The sequence below is a fragment of the Brassica rapa genome, chromosome A10 (genome assembly GCF_000309985.2).
Source record: "Brassica rapa cultivar Chiifu-401-42 chromosome A10, CAAS_Brap_v3.01, whole genome shotgun sequence".
Taxonomy (NCBI): domain Eukaryota; kingdom Viridiplantae; phylum Streptophyta; class Magnoliopsida; order Brassicales; family Brassicaceae; genus Brassica; species Brassica rapa.
Genome location: NC_024804.2, coordinates 3440695 through 3456239, shown reverse-complemented (window position 1 = coordinate 3456239; position 15545 = coordinate 3440695). Strand labels below are relative to the sequence as shown.

The 15545-nt window shown below is 31.8% G+C and overlaps 1 protein-coding gene and 1 long non-coding RNA gene across 2 annotated transcripts; one reads left to right on the top strand and one right to left on the bottom strand.

Moving 5' to 3' along the window:
• Positions 1 to 3499: 3499 nt before the first annotated feature.
• On the bottom strand, positions 3500 to 6683 carry LOC103843922 (hexokinase-like 1 protein). Its single transcript, XM_009120696.3, has 9 exons — positions 5741 to 6683; positions 5443 to 5593; positions 5171 to 5356; positions 5023 to 5097; positions 4789 to 4941; positions 4609 to 4704; positions 4377 to 4507; positions 4112 to 4193; positions 3500 to 4025 (listed from the first exon to the last, which is right to left on the bottom strand). The coding sequence occupies exons 1-9, from the start codon at positions 6031 to 6033 to the stop codon at positions 3699 to 3701; spliced, it is 1494 nt and encodes a 497-aa protein (XP_009118944.1). The 5' UTR covers positions 6034 to 6683; the 3' UTR covers positions 3500 to 3698.
• Positions 6684 to 8419: 1736 nt separating this feature from the next.
• On the top strand, positions 8420 to 15211 carry LOC117129218. Its single transcript, XR_004452856.1, has 2 exons — positions 8420 to 12885; positions 13684 to 15211. It is a non-coding gene; the product is annotated as an uncharacterized LOC117129218 (long non-coding RNA).
• The last annotated feature ends 334 nt before the right edge of the window (positions 15212 to 15545 follow it).

The following is a 15545-nucleotide window of genomic DNA, read 5'->3' as shown; positions in this document are numbered from 1 at the left end:
AAATGGAAGACAATTCATAAGTTGCTCAAAATAAAGGAAGACAATTCATAAATTCTTTTAAAAAAACTACTGACTTGGTGGTGCAACTAAGAAATAGATAACAATAGTACTTGGGTGTTCGAAATCAGAATTAAAAACATAAACTGGAAGGGGTTAGCTATTGTAAAAATCAGAAACAAAAACTTAAATCTGTCTACTGCATCATTGGTTTGTAACTTGTAAGGTTAGTTGAACCCTTTTAAATGGTATCATAATAATACAGAAGACCCTGACTGTCTTGTAAGTAACTTGAAATTAAAATCCGTGAGCTTGACTTGAAGTTGCATAAGCATCCAACAGTGTCTTGGAAACACTGTGGTGTTGTTATGGCTGCTTTTTCATTGGGAGCACTCTCATGAGACTTATAGATATCTAGTGTTACACTTATTGATTGTAAGTATCTCTCTCATCTCGTTCATGACCAATGGCGCTTGTCCACCAACCAGTTTCAGTGCTGCTTAAAGATGACAAAGGTTGCCTCACCACCACCGTCATCACATACTTTAACCTCAAACCAATATTTATATATATATAGCATACGATTAGTAGCACAACTTGCGAATAATATATATATATATATATATAGACATATATAAGACAAAAAGGGGGCAGATTCATTGATGATGCTAACAGAACTGTTTGAAAACACTTACGTGGAGGCTATTGATAGCTGCGGAGGAGCTTTTGATAGCTGGTGTGGTATCTCCATTTGCTCCAAACCTAGCTCGAACATGGTTGAATATGAAATGTGTTTATATAGAATTAATTTCGAGAGCGGTGGACGACGACATGGTTTGGCATTCATATTTTAGTACTTATAACTGGAGTGACGGTGAGAAGGGAAGATTTATTCACGATTACCTTGATAGATATTTTTCTGTCACACTGACGACGGAATCAAAGAAGAGTCGTGGGGAATTTGTGAAGCTAAGGGTTACAACACCTGAAATTATAGATGGAATGGTATTAGTAATGATACATATCCGTAGAGAAGTCTTTAATGTGTAATTTTTCAAGTCTATGAATAACTACAATTACTATATGAAACATAAAGATGGAAAGAGACGTACCTCCAAGTATTTTTTGAATTTAGACTGGTTAGCAAGAGTATTGACGTTCTTGTCTCAGTATCATTCCACCTACCTCGGAAAGTGGCTGCAAAACCAATCTAGACCCACTTTTAATCTTCTCACAGAGTCGGAACTTCTCTAACTGCATTATGATTTATCTCGACGCTTTCTCCTAAAGTATTCACTGTCTAACTAATAGCACTCGACGCAATGCTTATAGCTTCAAACTCTGTCCATGAAAGCAACCTTCAGGAAGAAACAGATATTGTTTGAATCCGCAAGAAGAACCCATAAGCTTTTCTCTTTGCGGAAAGGGAAGTAAGCCCAATGAAGAATAGCGCCTAATATTCCACTGAGGCGTTTCAGAGTGTCACTGTCGTAAAGTTGCTTTCTCGAAAACTTCCTCACCTTTTGTTTTGCAAGTGACTTCTACTTTCAGAGAGGTATCATTCTTACACCTTCACGATGTCCACAACATCGCTCTCCGTCAAACCAGCAACCTCCGTGAGTGGTTAAGAATGTTCTTCCAGGTGCACCTCTTGAAACTCTCAAAATAATCTAACCTGCAACCCTATCCTTTTAACGTTAGATTTATTTAAATAAGGAAGTTGTAACTTGTAAGAAAGGAGCACTGAAAGCAACATCCTACAATCAAAGAACAACATTAAATATTAATATACCTGAAAAATCCTTAAAACGTTTTGGGCAAAACTGCAAAAGTATATTTGCAGAAAAATCTTAATATCTGAACAATGCACTGAGAGAGCTCCATTACTCAGAGTTGAGGATTTAACCATCCATGGCCTTGCTCATAGCGGGACTAACCCACCATTTGTAATAAACTCCATGATCAAGCTTCCGTGTACCTGATAAACCAGAGATGATTTCACAATTTTTTTGATTTTCAATTAAACCCATTTTTCATAACAGAGAAAAAACCCACGATGCTTTTGATCAAATAATCAGAAGACAGGAAAAAAAAACTTACTTTTGTAGTTATGTTAGGTGATGGAGTTTTCACGGAAGCAGACATTGATAAAGTTAAAGAGAATTAGGTTTACAGATAGTCAACTAATGAGAGAGAGAGAGAGAGAGAATTCACCGTTAGTAGAGTTGATGAGAGGTTGCATAAACGTTGAACGGAAGGTAAGGAAGAGACGGAGATGAAGATATAGGCTGAGATTTAGGGACACCGGTTCCGCTGCTATGTTTGATGGGCTCGGCGGAGGAGACAACGGCCTTGCCGTTTGGTTTCTTCGACAGAGGATCGCCGGAGACAGCTTTGGTGGAAGACACACCGCTTTGGCCGGTACATTCGATCGGCTCGTCGGAGGAGACACCGTCCTTTCCGTTTGATTTCTTGGAGATAAGATCACCGAAAACATGGGATTCGCTGTTGGGATTCATCGTAGAGAGCACAAAGAATTTACTCTATGCATGAGGTTAATAGAGGTTTGATTGCAGAAGAGTTAGAGATGTTTATAAGGATTGATCCGTTAGGGAGAAAAGGAAACGACGAAGAGGAAGGCCAAAGGAATCGACGCTCGTAGAAAGGTATTAGGATTTCAATGGGCCAAACAAACAAAATTATTTGACGGATCAAATGAAATAAAAAGCCCAACCGAATACTAATTTGGTGGCTTACGTGGCAAAAACAGATTATCCTATTGGCTGATTTAATTGTCCTACGTGGACACACTCTCTGATGCTCATATAACCCTTTTAGTATAGGTTAGATACGAGCATATTTTGCTTACAAAGAACAGAATTTCAGATATATATAACTAAAATTACTTGATTTTTAATACTCGTCAAATCTGGAATACATCATATAATCTTAATTTATTACATATGATGATCAAGTACCTGCAATATATATGATATTGATGAATAACTTTTCGAACATCGTTTCCACGATGCAGTTCTCCCGGTAATATTCGGATCAACGAACGGTTATGCATGTACGACATATTCGATGGACATGTTCTCTCTGCAGCATACGACCACACCGAACGACTTTGCTTGCAGCACTATGGAACATTCAATAAACTTTGCATTCTAAATCAGTAAAAAAAATTCACCATTTGGGAATTGAACCGGCGAACTTTGCATTCTAAATCTGTAAAAAAATTTCAGCATTTGGGAATTGAACCGAAGACCTGGTCTACAAACTTTTAAACCTTTACTATTAGGCAATTGTGCTTCTAGGAGAAAAAGCCATTGACACAATCACTGATTAACCACATCGTATAAAGTTTCTTTCCGTTCTTTTTTAGAATTATACAAAAGTATCCTGGTCTCACAGAAGTGGTCTAGACTAGTCACGTAACATGTCCATGGTGATACCGAAATGTTAATTCCTTCTTCTTTTTGATTAACACCACAGCATATAAAGTTAAGTTCGATTAGTTTTAAATTAACACGCTTAAGTGGCAATGTGGCATAGAATAGAGATCTCGAAATTAACAACTTTTATATGTTAGAGATAGCATAATGCGTGCTTTACTCATGAAGTTAAAAAGAGATTTTAAAAAAAAAAGAGTAGCAGTATCGCACCAAGTCTTTTATCATGAAGTAGAAGTTCAGGCACTAATAAATGGAGTTAGTAGCGGCCAAAAGAGCAGCACCAAGCCCAGACACATCTTTGGTATGTTTAATCTGAACGTGACTTGCAAGTTCATCACCAAGAAGCTCAACTAGTGCATCTTGCATATACTGTCGATACTGCGGGTACTTCTCGTAGAGTGCACCGTCCATAGCCACAACGGTTCTTTGACCTGAAGCCAGTCTTTTTGTCTCTCTCTCAATCCTCTCCAGAATTGCCACTATACCAGCTCCTGCTAGACGTCCTCCGCGTTTCACTACCGTGTCACACACTTCCATCACTCTCCTCCTATCCTTCAGATCCCCCTTTACCTGTTTCCAATATCTTGATTGAGTCAATAAATTGATCCAATCTGTAGATGTGATTCTTTTATTTTTTGTATATATTAACAACTTACCTCAAAAATGTTGTATAGGATTGATCCAACACTTGAAAGATCATCTGTATTGTCCTCTTGCATTTTGCATAGATCCTGGCTCCTATTACAGAATCCATACACCAATTCTAATAAATAAAAACTACCAGTAAAAACATATACATTACACAATTTTAGAGTACATAATCTAGGGATGAGTATATAAACCAAACCAAACCAAAGCTTGGACCGGAATGTTTATATAGAAATGTGTTTACTAGGGGAAAGATAGTGAGAGATGGAATACTTGAGTGCCAAAGGAGTTTCTAGTTTGGCAGGAACAGCTTGTCCGAACAAGTCACTAGTTTGACACATATGGAGCAAAACCCTCCTTACAATTTCACCAAGGTACATCCCTGAGATCATCTTCTCATATAACTTCATCCACATAGAAAAAATGAACAACTATAAGAACTGGTGATACCATTCACTAACAAAACAAAACAAAAACCTAAAGTTGCATGAGAAAGATCTACTACATGTTCACCAGGATTTAAGCTATCCTTATCCATCTCTTGGTCAAAAATGGTTCGTGGAAGACACTTAGAGAAACCTCCCCACTCTGTGTTTATGATCTAATTCAAAATCAAAAATAGTATAAGCAGGAGAACAAAACAACGATGAAACTATTTACATATAAAAATCAATATCAATGATACCGTTGTTCCAGAAGAAGATTTGTTTTGGAGTTTAGGAATTGCATGCTTCTGCTCAACATAACAAGCATTGGTCCCAGTGCCAAGAATCACACCGGCCATCACATCTTTGTCCCAATACCTTGCTCCAGCTAATGTTCCCACTCCATCATTTACCTTTACACACCAAGAAGGTTACTATACCCACAAGACAAGAGTTAGCCATCTATTAATTTTAAGAGTAAAACGGAGACTTACGAGAGCAGAAACTCGCATATCAAGTCCATGTGCTTCCATAGCTTCATTTAAACAGGCAACCACATTTTTACCTTCCTGCAAACAACATTTTTAACTAAAATTTAGATCAATATAAAAAAACACTTGGTAAACAGAGACATGAACTCACCATTCCAGAGACATTAAAGCCTTTAGTCCACTTGATAAGTGTTCCTGAATCAATAGAGGTTTGATTCACAGGGAAGGAGAAAGTAAACCCAATCTCCCTTTTCCTTCCTTGTTCCAGCCTAAACCGCCCTGGCTCCTCCTTTGCAACGAAATCTGCAAGCTTTGAAGCAATGAACCCGAAGAGTTCCTGAAAATATTCATTACAGAACCTCATTGATTAGTAACATTCATTGATGTATTTAAAAAAAAGAGGATTTGTGAGTCATTCATTACCTCACTTGTACCAATCATAAGCTTCTGAGGAATAGATAGCTGCTCAGACTTGGTGGCTACGACACGTTCTTCCTCTCCTCCTAACTGTACGCTACGCACCCGAAAGTTTGTTCCACCTAAATCCAATGCATAGAACAAACCTTCCTCTTTCCTACAAGCACAGAGAAGAACATTACTCAAAGGATCCTAAGAAGATCAAACTCAAACTTGTTTTGTAAGAAGTCAAACTTTCTTTTATCATGTTTAGATCGCAAAGCATAATGAAATGATTAAGAGGGAAATAAATAGGAGAATTTACCCAGAAGGCAAAGCATCAACATAAGTCAAGATCATCTCGAGATCTCCTCCTCCATGGACAGCTAGACCGGCTTGCATGTCATCGGCAATGGCGTTGGCTACATCGCGTAAGAACGGCGTAGGGGTGGCACAGTCCTTCTTAAACATGGTCAGTACAGGACATGTTGAAGTGGTCTCAGATCGGACGGCGGACATTACGGTGTTATTGGAGCGACGAAGAGGTGGTGAGAAGGTGAAAGATCTAACGGTTGGGGTAATAACAAGAGGGGAAGCAGCAAAGGTAATGAGTGACATTGTCTAAGTTTTGTTTCTGGTTTTGTAAAGGAACACGATTTAGAAGTCAACTACTACTCTTTGTTGTCTAGTTGCTACTTTGTTTGATTATTTCTCTCATGTCGGCTTTAATTAGTTAGGACTTAGGACTTAGGACTTAGGGGAATGAGTGGTTTTATGACTAGTGGTTTGAGACTGCTCTCATAAAACAATGGGCTTTCAACAAAACTTCGCTATTATTATTTCTTTTCAAATCCATTTCTGCTTTCATTTTTTGTATGTTTTGATTAGGAGAAATAAAAGTTGTCGCTTGTGGCAAAGTATTCTCCGTTACCCCCGACGGTGGTTACCTATTATTGGTTGACCTTTCGTGTTTTGGATAGCTTAGGCTAAAATGGGAAGCGGATAATAAATGGTTTTAAGCCTAGTGGAGAAACCATATCATAATTTCCCATTCAACTAAATTAGAGGATTGTCCGCGTTTCGTGCAGAATATTATTTTATCTAATTTATTAAAATCTAATTTATTAAAATAGAAGTATACATATAGAATGCCCTTTAGACTTGCACAATATTTACAACGTAATGCCACTGAAAATTTAATTAACTTAACGTAAAACAAATGTCTATTTTTCACGTATGAAATGTTTTTCAAAAATAATTCTAACTAACTATAATGAATGAGACAAATAATGGTTATGCTTTTCTTTTCCAGTTAGTCAAGAATCAATTAAAATTAAATATTATATTCATAAATCAATTAAGTTGACATGTACAATCGGCTAAGGCAGTTATGATCCTTCCTAACGTGTTTTATAAAATATTTTCACAATACCTACTGTTAGAATCGGGTTTATTATGTGCTTTCAACTCAAAACCAATTGGCAATTAGTGGATTGGCCCTAACCCTTTATATATTACTTAATGTCCCATTGATTTTCCAATGTGGGATACACATATCCCTTAATACCTACACCTTCACTATTTTGAAAACTATGGATAAAAATATACAAATCGAATATTCTATGGAATAAATTGCCTACAATCTTTTTATTTCCTTACAAATGTTATAACTAATGTATCAACTTTTAATACCATAGTAACTCAGATTTGTCTATTTTTTCTATTGTTTAATTCATAAAATTGATTTTCTAGATATTTTATACACAAATCTAATTATACAAATTTTGGATTTGTGTATATGATATCCAATAAATATCGGTCAAATAATTTATGGTAGAACAAAAAAAAGTATTCGATGTAATTAAACACATTGTTATTTTTCAAAATGTTATATTAGTACACACATTGCAAATCATGTATAACATTACTACAAACAAAGATAAAAAAAATTAACACCCGCTCAGTCGAGCGGATCAAAGTCTAGTTGTTCTTAAATATGATTCTCTGATGATATGATTACGTGGTCAATATTTATTTGTGAAGAGCATTATTTGATTTTTTACTATGTTATGTAATATTAGGTAATAAGTTAATATATTATGTGTTTGTCTTTTTAATAATGTGTTATCTCCAAAAAGGAACTCTATTTTAAAGTTTCCAAAACTCTATGTTTGAAGTTTAAAAGTGTTCTTCTCCAAAAGCAAAACTTCAAACTCAACTTCAAAATTATTTGTATTTAATAATATTGTCCTTATATTTGTCATAACTAATTTGAATTCACAAAACTTTTGTAAATAACTAGCACATATATAAACATATTACAATAATATTAATTAATAAAATATTAAATTAAAATATAAAATTTTAAACAAAATAACTTAATTAATATTAAACTTCAAGCAAAATACCATATTATTCCATAAAGTGATTTTCGTAATGCATATATGATATACTAGTGCATTTCGAAGTAAAAATGGCTCTCCTCATTTTAATTTGTAGATTAAAGATACAAATTGTTGAAATCGGGTGATATTAATATTTGTAAATACATTAGATTAGAACAAGAAAGTAAAAGAGAAACATAAAATATTGCTAAAAGACTAACTTTTATCGATGATATTAATACTCGTGAATATATTCAATATGAACAAGAAAAATTGTACTAAAAGATATCATCAACAATAACCATCTTCAGTTACACAAAAAAAAATTAGACAATATTTAGAAATTTTGACGGTTCCGGATCAAAATTACCTGACTATTAGTGTTGTTGTAATATTTAAATTTTTGAAATAGTTATGTCTTCATGTAATTTTTTCAAAGCTTTTTTGTTAAGTTTCTATTGTATACTTTTGTTATCTAAATCTAGTTTTAAATATTTTAAATCTTATTTTAAAGTTTTATTTAATTTTATGTGTAACTTAAATTTTATAAACAAAACTTAAAATATTTATGAGATGTAATTTTTATAAGGATTAAACAATAAACAAGAAAATATTTATGAATCATAAATGTGATGTGTAATTGTAGGGATCAAAATGTAAATAAAAATATGAAACTTCAAATTTGAAGTTTTGAGTAGTGAAACTTCAAATTTAGAGTTTTACTCCTCAAAACTTCAAATTTGAAGTTTTGAAGTTCCTTTTTGGAAAGCAAAAAACTTCATATTTGAAGTTATAGAGTGTCTTTTGGAGATGCTCTTAGTGGTGAAGTGAGTTTCTGATGTAAAACATATTGAATTTCAATAACTTTATCTTTAAGCATTTGTTGATATAAGATTAACGGCATCAAAATTGTATTTTAATTTTTCACATTTTTGAACATTACACTTTTTAGGTGTTTTTTGCACTCTCCTCATCTTTTGACCTTGAGCCGTCACCATCTATGTATTTCGTTTACCTCTCCGGTATGCAGTGATTCTCACCATCACTGGGAAAAGACTAACCTCCGTGCTCTTGTTTTTCCGCACCTTCTTTTTCTATGAGATTATCTGGTATTTGTTATAGATCAAGCATATTAGTTTCATGTTGTGCGGTAGTTTCTTACGGCGTTGTATGTTATTTCGGTCAATATTGGTCCTCTTTTTCTTTAGGTTTTGGCTAAGGCTAGAAACTACATCTCGTTGGGTTGGGTCAGAGTTTAGTTGTCATTGATGTTGCTTTCCTCGTCGTTGGTTTGCCGTCAATAGTCTCCGCTTGTCTTGGTTTTCAAGATCGGGTTTTTGGTGATATGACTTGTATGCTATTTTTCATAGCTCGAGGATGGTTCCACGGTTTGTTGATTTCATTATATCTTTTTTTTTATCTTTTTGTTCTCTCATCTCGTTGCACCTTTCATCGATGATCACGTCTCTTATGGCTCTCCCTTTCACCATATTTGCTACTCTAGGGTTCGATAATATTTTTCTCTGTGTATGCTTTGTACGCTTGGAAGGTTGTTTATGGTCTCAAGCTTAAGCTTTGGTTTCTCGGTGGTTGGCTTCCATTCTCTTTCACTCAGGTTGTTTGTCTTCTTCTCATGCATCCTTTGGTGTAGGTGTGCGGATTTAGTCTTTTGGAACTTTGATTTCTTCTGTTCAGAGTTTTGTGGTTCTTCGCTGGCATGAGCGCCTTGTATGTGCTTGTTTAGTTTATGAAGTACTTCTTATCTCTTAGCTGGTGGTTATGTTTCCGATGCTTTAGACATACATCTTTTTTTTCGTGGTGACTTTGTTCTTCCAATGATTATTCTTTCTCTTACCCACTTTTTTTGTTTTTTTTTTGCGCTGATGCTTGATCGCGATCCTTTGTGTTTTGGGGATTGCTTTATCCCATATTTTATATTTTTACCTTTTTTCTGAAATCTGCTTGTTCTTGCCAAGATATTCTATGGTAAGATGAGATAGGTTAGTCTTCTTTGTTGATATTTTTCAGCTTCAAACCTTTATTGAGTTAGTGTTACTATGGTATTTTACTTTTTCTCTCTAACTGTGGAAGTTTTATGTCTAGATTATGTATTGCACTCTAATTTCTTCTTATTATTTTGGTCATTTTATATTTTTAATAGTTTAATAAATACATAATTTGTAAATTAAATAATAGAAAATGATAAAAATAATAAAATAACAAAAATTTATGTTATGTTTAGTTATGAATAAATTAAATATGTAAAATATATTTTTATTATTTCTTTATTCATCTTGAATTTTAGTGAACAATAAAATAGATTATCAAACTTCATACGATAATAGTTAGTGCGAAAAGGATAAGATATTTCACGAATAAAAAGTACTTGGCCAAATTGCAATAATCTAAAAAAAGAATGACCTAAAATGTAAAAAAAAACATGGATGACACGTGTCGCAAAAACTCCACGTCACTTGTAAGAACAAGGGAAAAACCAACTATATATATATAGATTGTTAACTTTGTTACATTAAGCGGAGAAGACACAATGAACATCAAAGCAGTTCTTTCTTATGAACAAAATTGAAGAAACACTAGTGGAAAAATATTACTTGGTTATGGGGGTGCTTTAAGTGCAGTCCTTGTATTATATATTATTTATTTTAAATTCAATAAAAAACTAATATGTACTATACATTCAATTAAAAACTAAGGTTCAACTAATACATGTTTTCTTATTTAAACTAGATTCATCATCTAAATTTTTTGGTCATTCTTTAAACTAATAAATAAAATTAAATGACATGTTTTATACTTTTATGAAAACATCTCTTATATTTTAAATGTATTTATAATTTTTTTATGATTTTTAAGATCTCTTATACTTATTTATTCAATATTAAAACTCCAAAATATTAAAATATTGTACCAAAAGATAAACTTATTTCAAATTATCCAAATTTAGATATATATTTTATTTTAAGCTTAGAATAATTATATATATATATATATATATATTAATTTTTATTATATTCTGAATAATGTTATTGTATTTAAAAATATTTTATAAAGGAACTATTTTAATGGGGAAATGTTTTGTTTACCACTTTCATGGTACCAGTTTTCATCTTTACCACCACTAAATGGACATTTTCAAAAATACAGTCTTCATTAATTGGCAAAAAACTCTTATACCTTTGTTATCTATATATAATAATAAATCATTATTTACATAAATAAATAAAATAAATTTTATGTTTTCGAATTATACTTTTTCAAATTTGAACTTTTTTATAATTTTTGTTGAATTTTTTTTGTTCGTAATTTTTTTATTTTTTTAATTTATTTTTGAAAATCGAAAATTATGTTTGAAACTATTTTTTATATTTTTCTTACATATTTAAGTATTTACTTATATATTTATTAGAATCATAAACTTCACATTCCAAAAACCCTACCCCGCTCCTCAACTCTAAACCCTAAGTCTAGATTAGTTAATCATAGAAGTATAAGTGTTTTTTTACCATTCATTAAAAGTGAGAGTAAAAATAATTAGTGTAAACATGAAAAGTAGTACTATTAATGTGATCAATGCCGTGCGAGGATTTTTGGGGGCTCAAGGCGAATTTTAAAAATAAATTTCTACAATATGTAATAAAAATATAACTTTTTTTAATTTGTAATATAAAAGTAAAGGTCAAAATGATAAGTAGAAAACTGGTATTTTTAGAGAAAGTTAAAATAATGATTTGGTATTAAGAAAGATAAAAATAAACATTTAAATACAATGATAAAATAATAAAAATAAAAGTAAATAATAACAATATTGAATAAAATAATGGTAGATAAAGTATAGAACATTTTGTCGTTTAAAAAAATGATGATAGATAAAAAATATGTATGTTAAAACATATTATTTATATTTTCTATAAACTATTTCATCAAACTATCATAATGTATAAATAAAAATACAAATAGCTAACTTTTGGTAAGGAAAAAAATTGGATTATAATAAGTAACAAACGCAAAACGAAAATCAGAACTGTGAGTTATACCATGTCAGTTCTTCAATTAATTCTTTGCATTTTAGTTATAGCACATCTTGAATTTTATTAGAATAAAAGCATTCATCGAAAACAAAAATCAAATTCAGAATCATGTGAATTAAAATCTACCTAAAACTATACATTTAGCTCTACAGAATAGTTTTATGAAATTAGAAACCCTAAAAATTGTATATTTTACGGGGGCCTAAGACAGAAGCCTTATCAAAACTATGGTAAGCACGCCTTTGAATGTGATATTGGTGGTAATTTTCCGAAGTGTATCAACGAATAGTATCAAAATGTTATTGTTTGACGTGAGTGGGTTCCATCTATTAAACGCATATGAAGTCCAAGCTCCAAAGTGGCACTAGAGGGCGATTATCGCATTGATAAACTTAGGCCTTGAATGTGTGCAGCTGGTTGAAAAGAAGCGGAGAAAGGATTAAAATTGTAACCATATATTCAGCTTTTCTTGTCCAATAAGGTAATAACTATTAACTAGGATAACAAGCGCATGGTGAAATATTTATTAAAAAACTTATGTTTTTATATTATAAAATCTGATAATTTCTGAATACATGTGTCTTGTGGTCAATATATATTTGGTATTTATTGCTTTTCAATATAAAATAAATAACTAACTATAAATATTTGGTACACATAGAAAAAAATATAGAAACCCAAATCAAACAATTAAAATGTGATATCATTGATACTCCTATAATCATAAATTAAGAGTTGTGAAAAAATTTAATGGTATTTTCAAGGGAATACTCAACCGTATATATATAGTAAGCATAGCTAGGTTTTCGAATTGTTTTGAAAGTTAAAATAATCAGCTTTAATTATCTAAAAACTGTATTTTAGCATGATATATTGAACTAATATTTATGTAAATTTTCAATAAGTACCACAAAAAAATTTGGCAAGTTGTTTTCAATGTTCGAAATTATAAACTTGGTGACAAAGTATATTATTATCTTAAACTAAACTTATCATATAGAACTTCTTCAAAATATTGCACCAAGCTTAAAAATTTGGTGGAAGTGGGCCTGGGCATTCGGGGTCCCAATCGGGTTTCGGTTTTATCCAATCGGGTTTCGGTTTTTCGGGTTTATCAAAATCAGTCCCATTCGGATTATATGAAAGTTCGGTTCGGGACCGGTTCGGGTTCTATCGGGTTCGGATCGGGGTTAGTAAATCTTCAAAGAACCGGTACAACCCAATATATTTTCGGGTTCGGGTCCCAATCGGTTTTTCGGTTTAAAAGTACTTGATTTTACCTATTTTATAACCAAAACATGACTAAAATCGGTTCTTTAGTTTTAAAATATCTGATTTGTACCTATTTTGTAACCAAAACTTAAGTAAAACGATTCAAAAATAAGGAACATAAAAGAAAACTAAATAAATAAAAACATAAAACGAAAACCAAGTTCTCATGAAATGAGAAACATTGTTTAACGAAAACAAAATCAAAATCTAAATACTTCAAGATTCAACGGCCATCTTTATCCATCAACCTTCATGTAATAGAACCAACAACCTTCATGTAATAGATAAGTATTTTAGATGTTCAATATTTCTTAGTGTATTTTGGATACATATTAGGAATTGAGATCATGTTTGGTACAAGATTTTTTCGAGGTTTTGAATGTTTCGGATTCTATCGGATATCCATTTAGATTCGGGTTCGGTTCGGATAATACTCATAACCCGAAATACCACAAAACAAGACCCATTCGGTATTTACGTCGGGTTCGGATCGGTTCGGATTCATTTTTATCGGATCGGATTCGGTTCGAGTTTTCGGGTTCGGTTTATTTGCCCAGCCCTAGGTGGAAGCATTAACTTGGTGGAAAAGTTTATTATTTATTTAAACAGCCATGTATAAAAACAATTAATTTAAACTTACCAAAAGAGTTTGATTCTAAAATTGTGTTTCACGAAAATTTGGTTCAAATTTTATGATTTTTTATTGTCTTTTAACGATAATAATACCGGCGGTTTACGATTGATCCTCCTTCGATTCAATTGAAATTAAACGAACATTTAAGCGACCTTAATTATAGATTATCTGAAATAAGTAGTTGTTTTTTAATTAAACATATTGTATTGACAAATTTAAGATTTATATATGATCAAATTTTTTTTATATGTATACATTTTTTGATTGTTTACATAATCATATATATGTTGGGCCGATACATTTGGATATTTTCTTTTACTAACTTATCAGTAAATAAAAATTTATATATTTTTGATTTTGAAATTACACTAATTTTCAAAATATCAGATTTTTACTTTCTTTTTGACAACATAAGATGGAAAATTAAAATATTAAAAATACAATTACAAATTGGATTAAGCTTATAATTTGAAGTATAGTTTGGTTTTGGGCCACATTAAGACAATATAAAATTTTGCAGCCCGGCTATTATTATACTTAAAGCTAAAATATAGGCAGATAATCGTATTATTTGTTTGCAACCGATACTTTGTATATGATGAAAGTTATATTAACGTGATATATATCATTAACTACTAGAAAGGTCATTATTAATGTTTTCCTAGACTAGGAAAAATTAGGCAGGTGCCAAAGATTTTTCTTAATCTTCAATATAAATTTCATAATTTTAGTTCTAAAGAACTGTATTGCAAGAAAAAATATTTGATATATAAGTTTGTTAGATAATAACAAAACAACTTAATTTATGTATTACTCTTTATATAAATTTCTGTAGGCGAGGAAGGCCTGAGAACCGAACAATATTCTTCTTTTTTTCTTTTATTAACAAAGTAATTTTGAGTAGTTGCGTCTCTTTGCTATTTTTTTATCAAAGCGTCTCTTTGCTATTAATAAAAAAAAGAACAACACTTGAAAAAATCATTACTTTCCGATTTATAACAAAAACATGCAATATTTAGGCCATAATATATAGCAAACTTTGATTTAAATTGTTGTGCAAGTAATACAGAATAAGAATATATCTTACATCTTTAAAAACATTATTATGTTGGATCACAATATAAATCAACTTTGAGTCATTTAAAAAAAAGTCGCATTTAATAAGATCATCGAGTATTAATTTAATGAGATTGCCGAGTATTAAGTTTATTATATAATATACATCTTTGTTTGGATTAATATAAGTTTTTCTATCAATTGGATTTTGGACTTACTAATTTTTCAATTGATTCTTATGGTGTTACGTATGCCAAATTACCACCTAAGCAATACTCTTTTTTAATTAATACAAACTTAAAATTACAACATTTTAACTATTTTCCTATTAATATATAGGGGATTGGTGGATGCTACAACACATGAAGTAAGGCATCATAAAGTACGCAAAAATAAGAAAACGAATGAGGAATCAAATCCCTAAAACCTCTTAGTTATTGTAGTAAGGTATGAGCTCTGAAGAGATTTAGGGAAAATCTAACGTTTAGTGGTATGAGCATGTGTATGATTTTTTTTTTTTGTCAACTTTCGGACTACAACGGACACGGCCCGATAGCCCAAACCTTCATAGAGGAGAAAGCCTCACTATAGGAGGCAGGAAGGGGTTGAACCCTTGATGCCAAGGTCCCAAAAGAACTGTCAAATAGCCACTGGGCCATGAGCTACTCGGCTGATTTTATTTTAATCTAAGTAAAAGGTTCTTAGTACATAACTTATTTAAACACAGGTCAACAC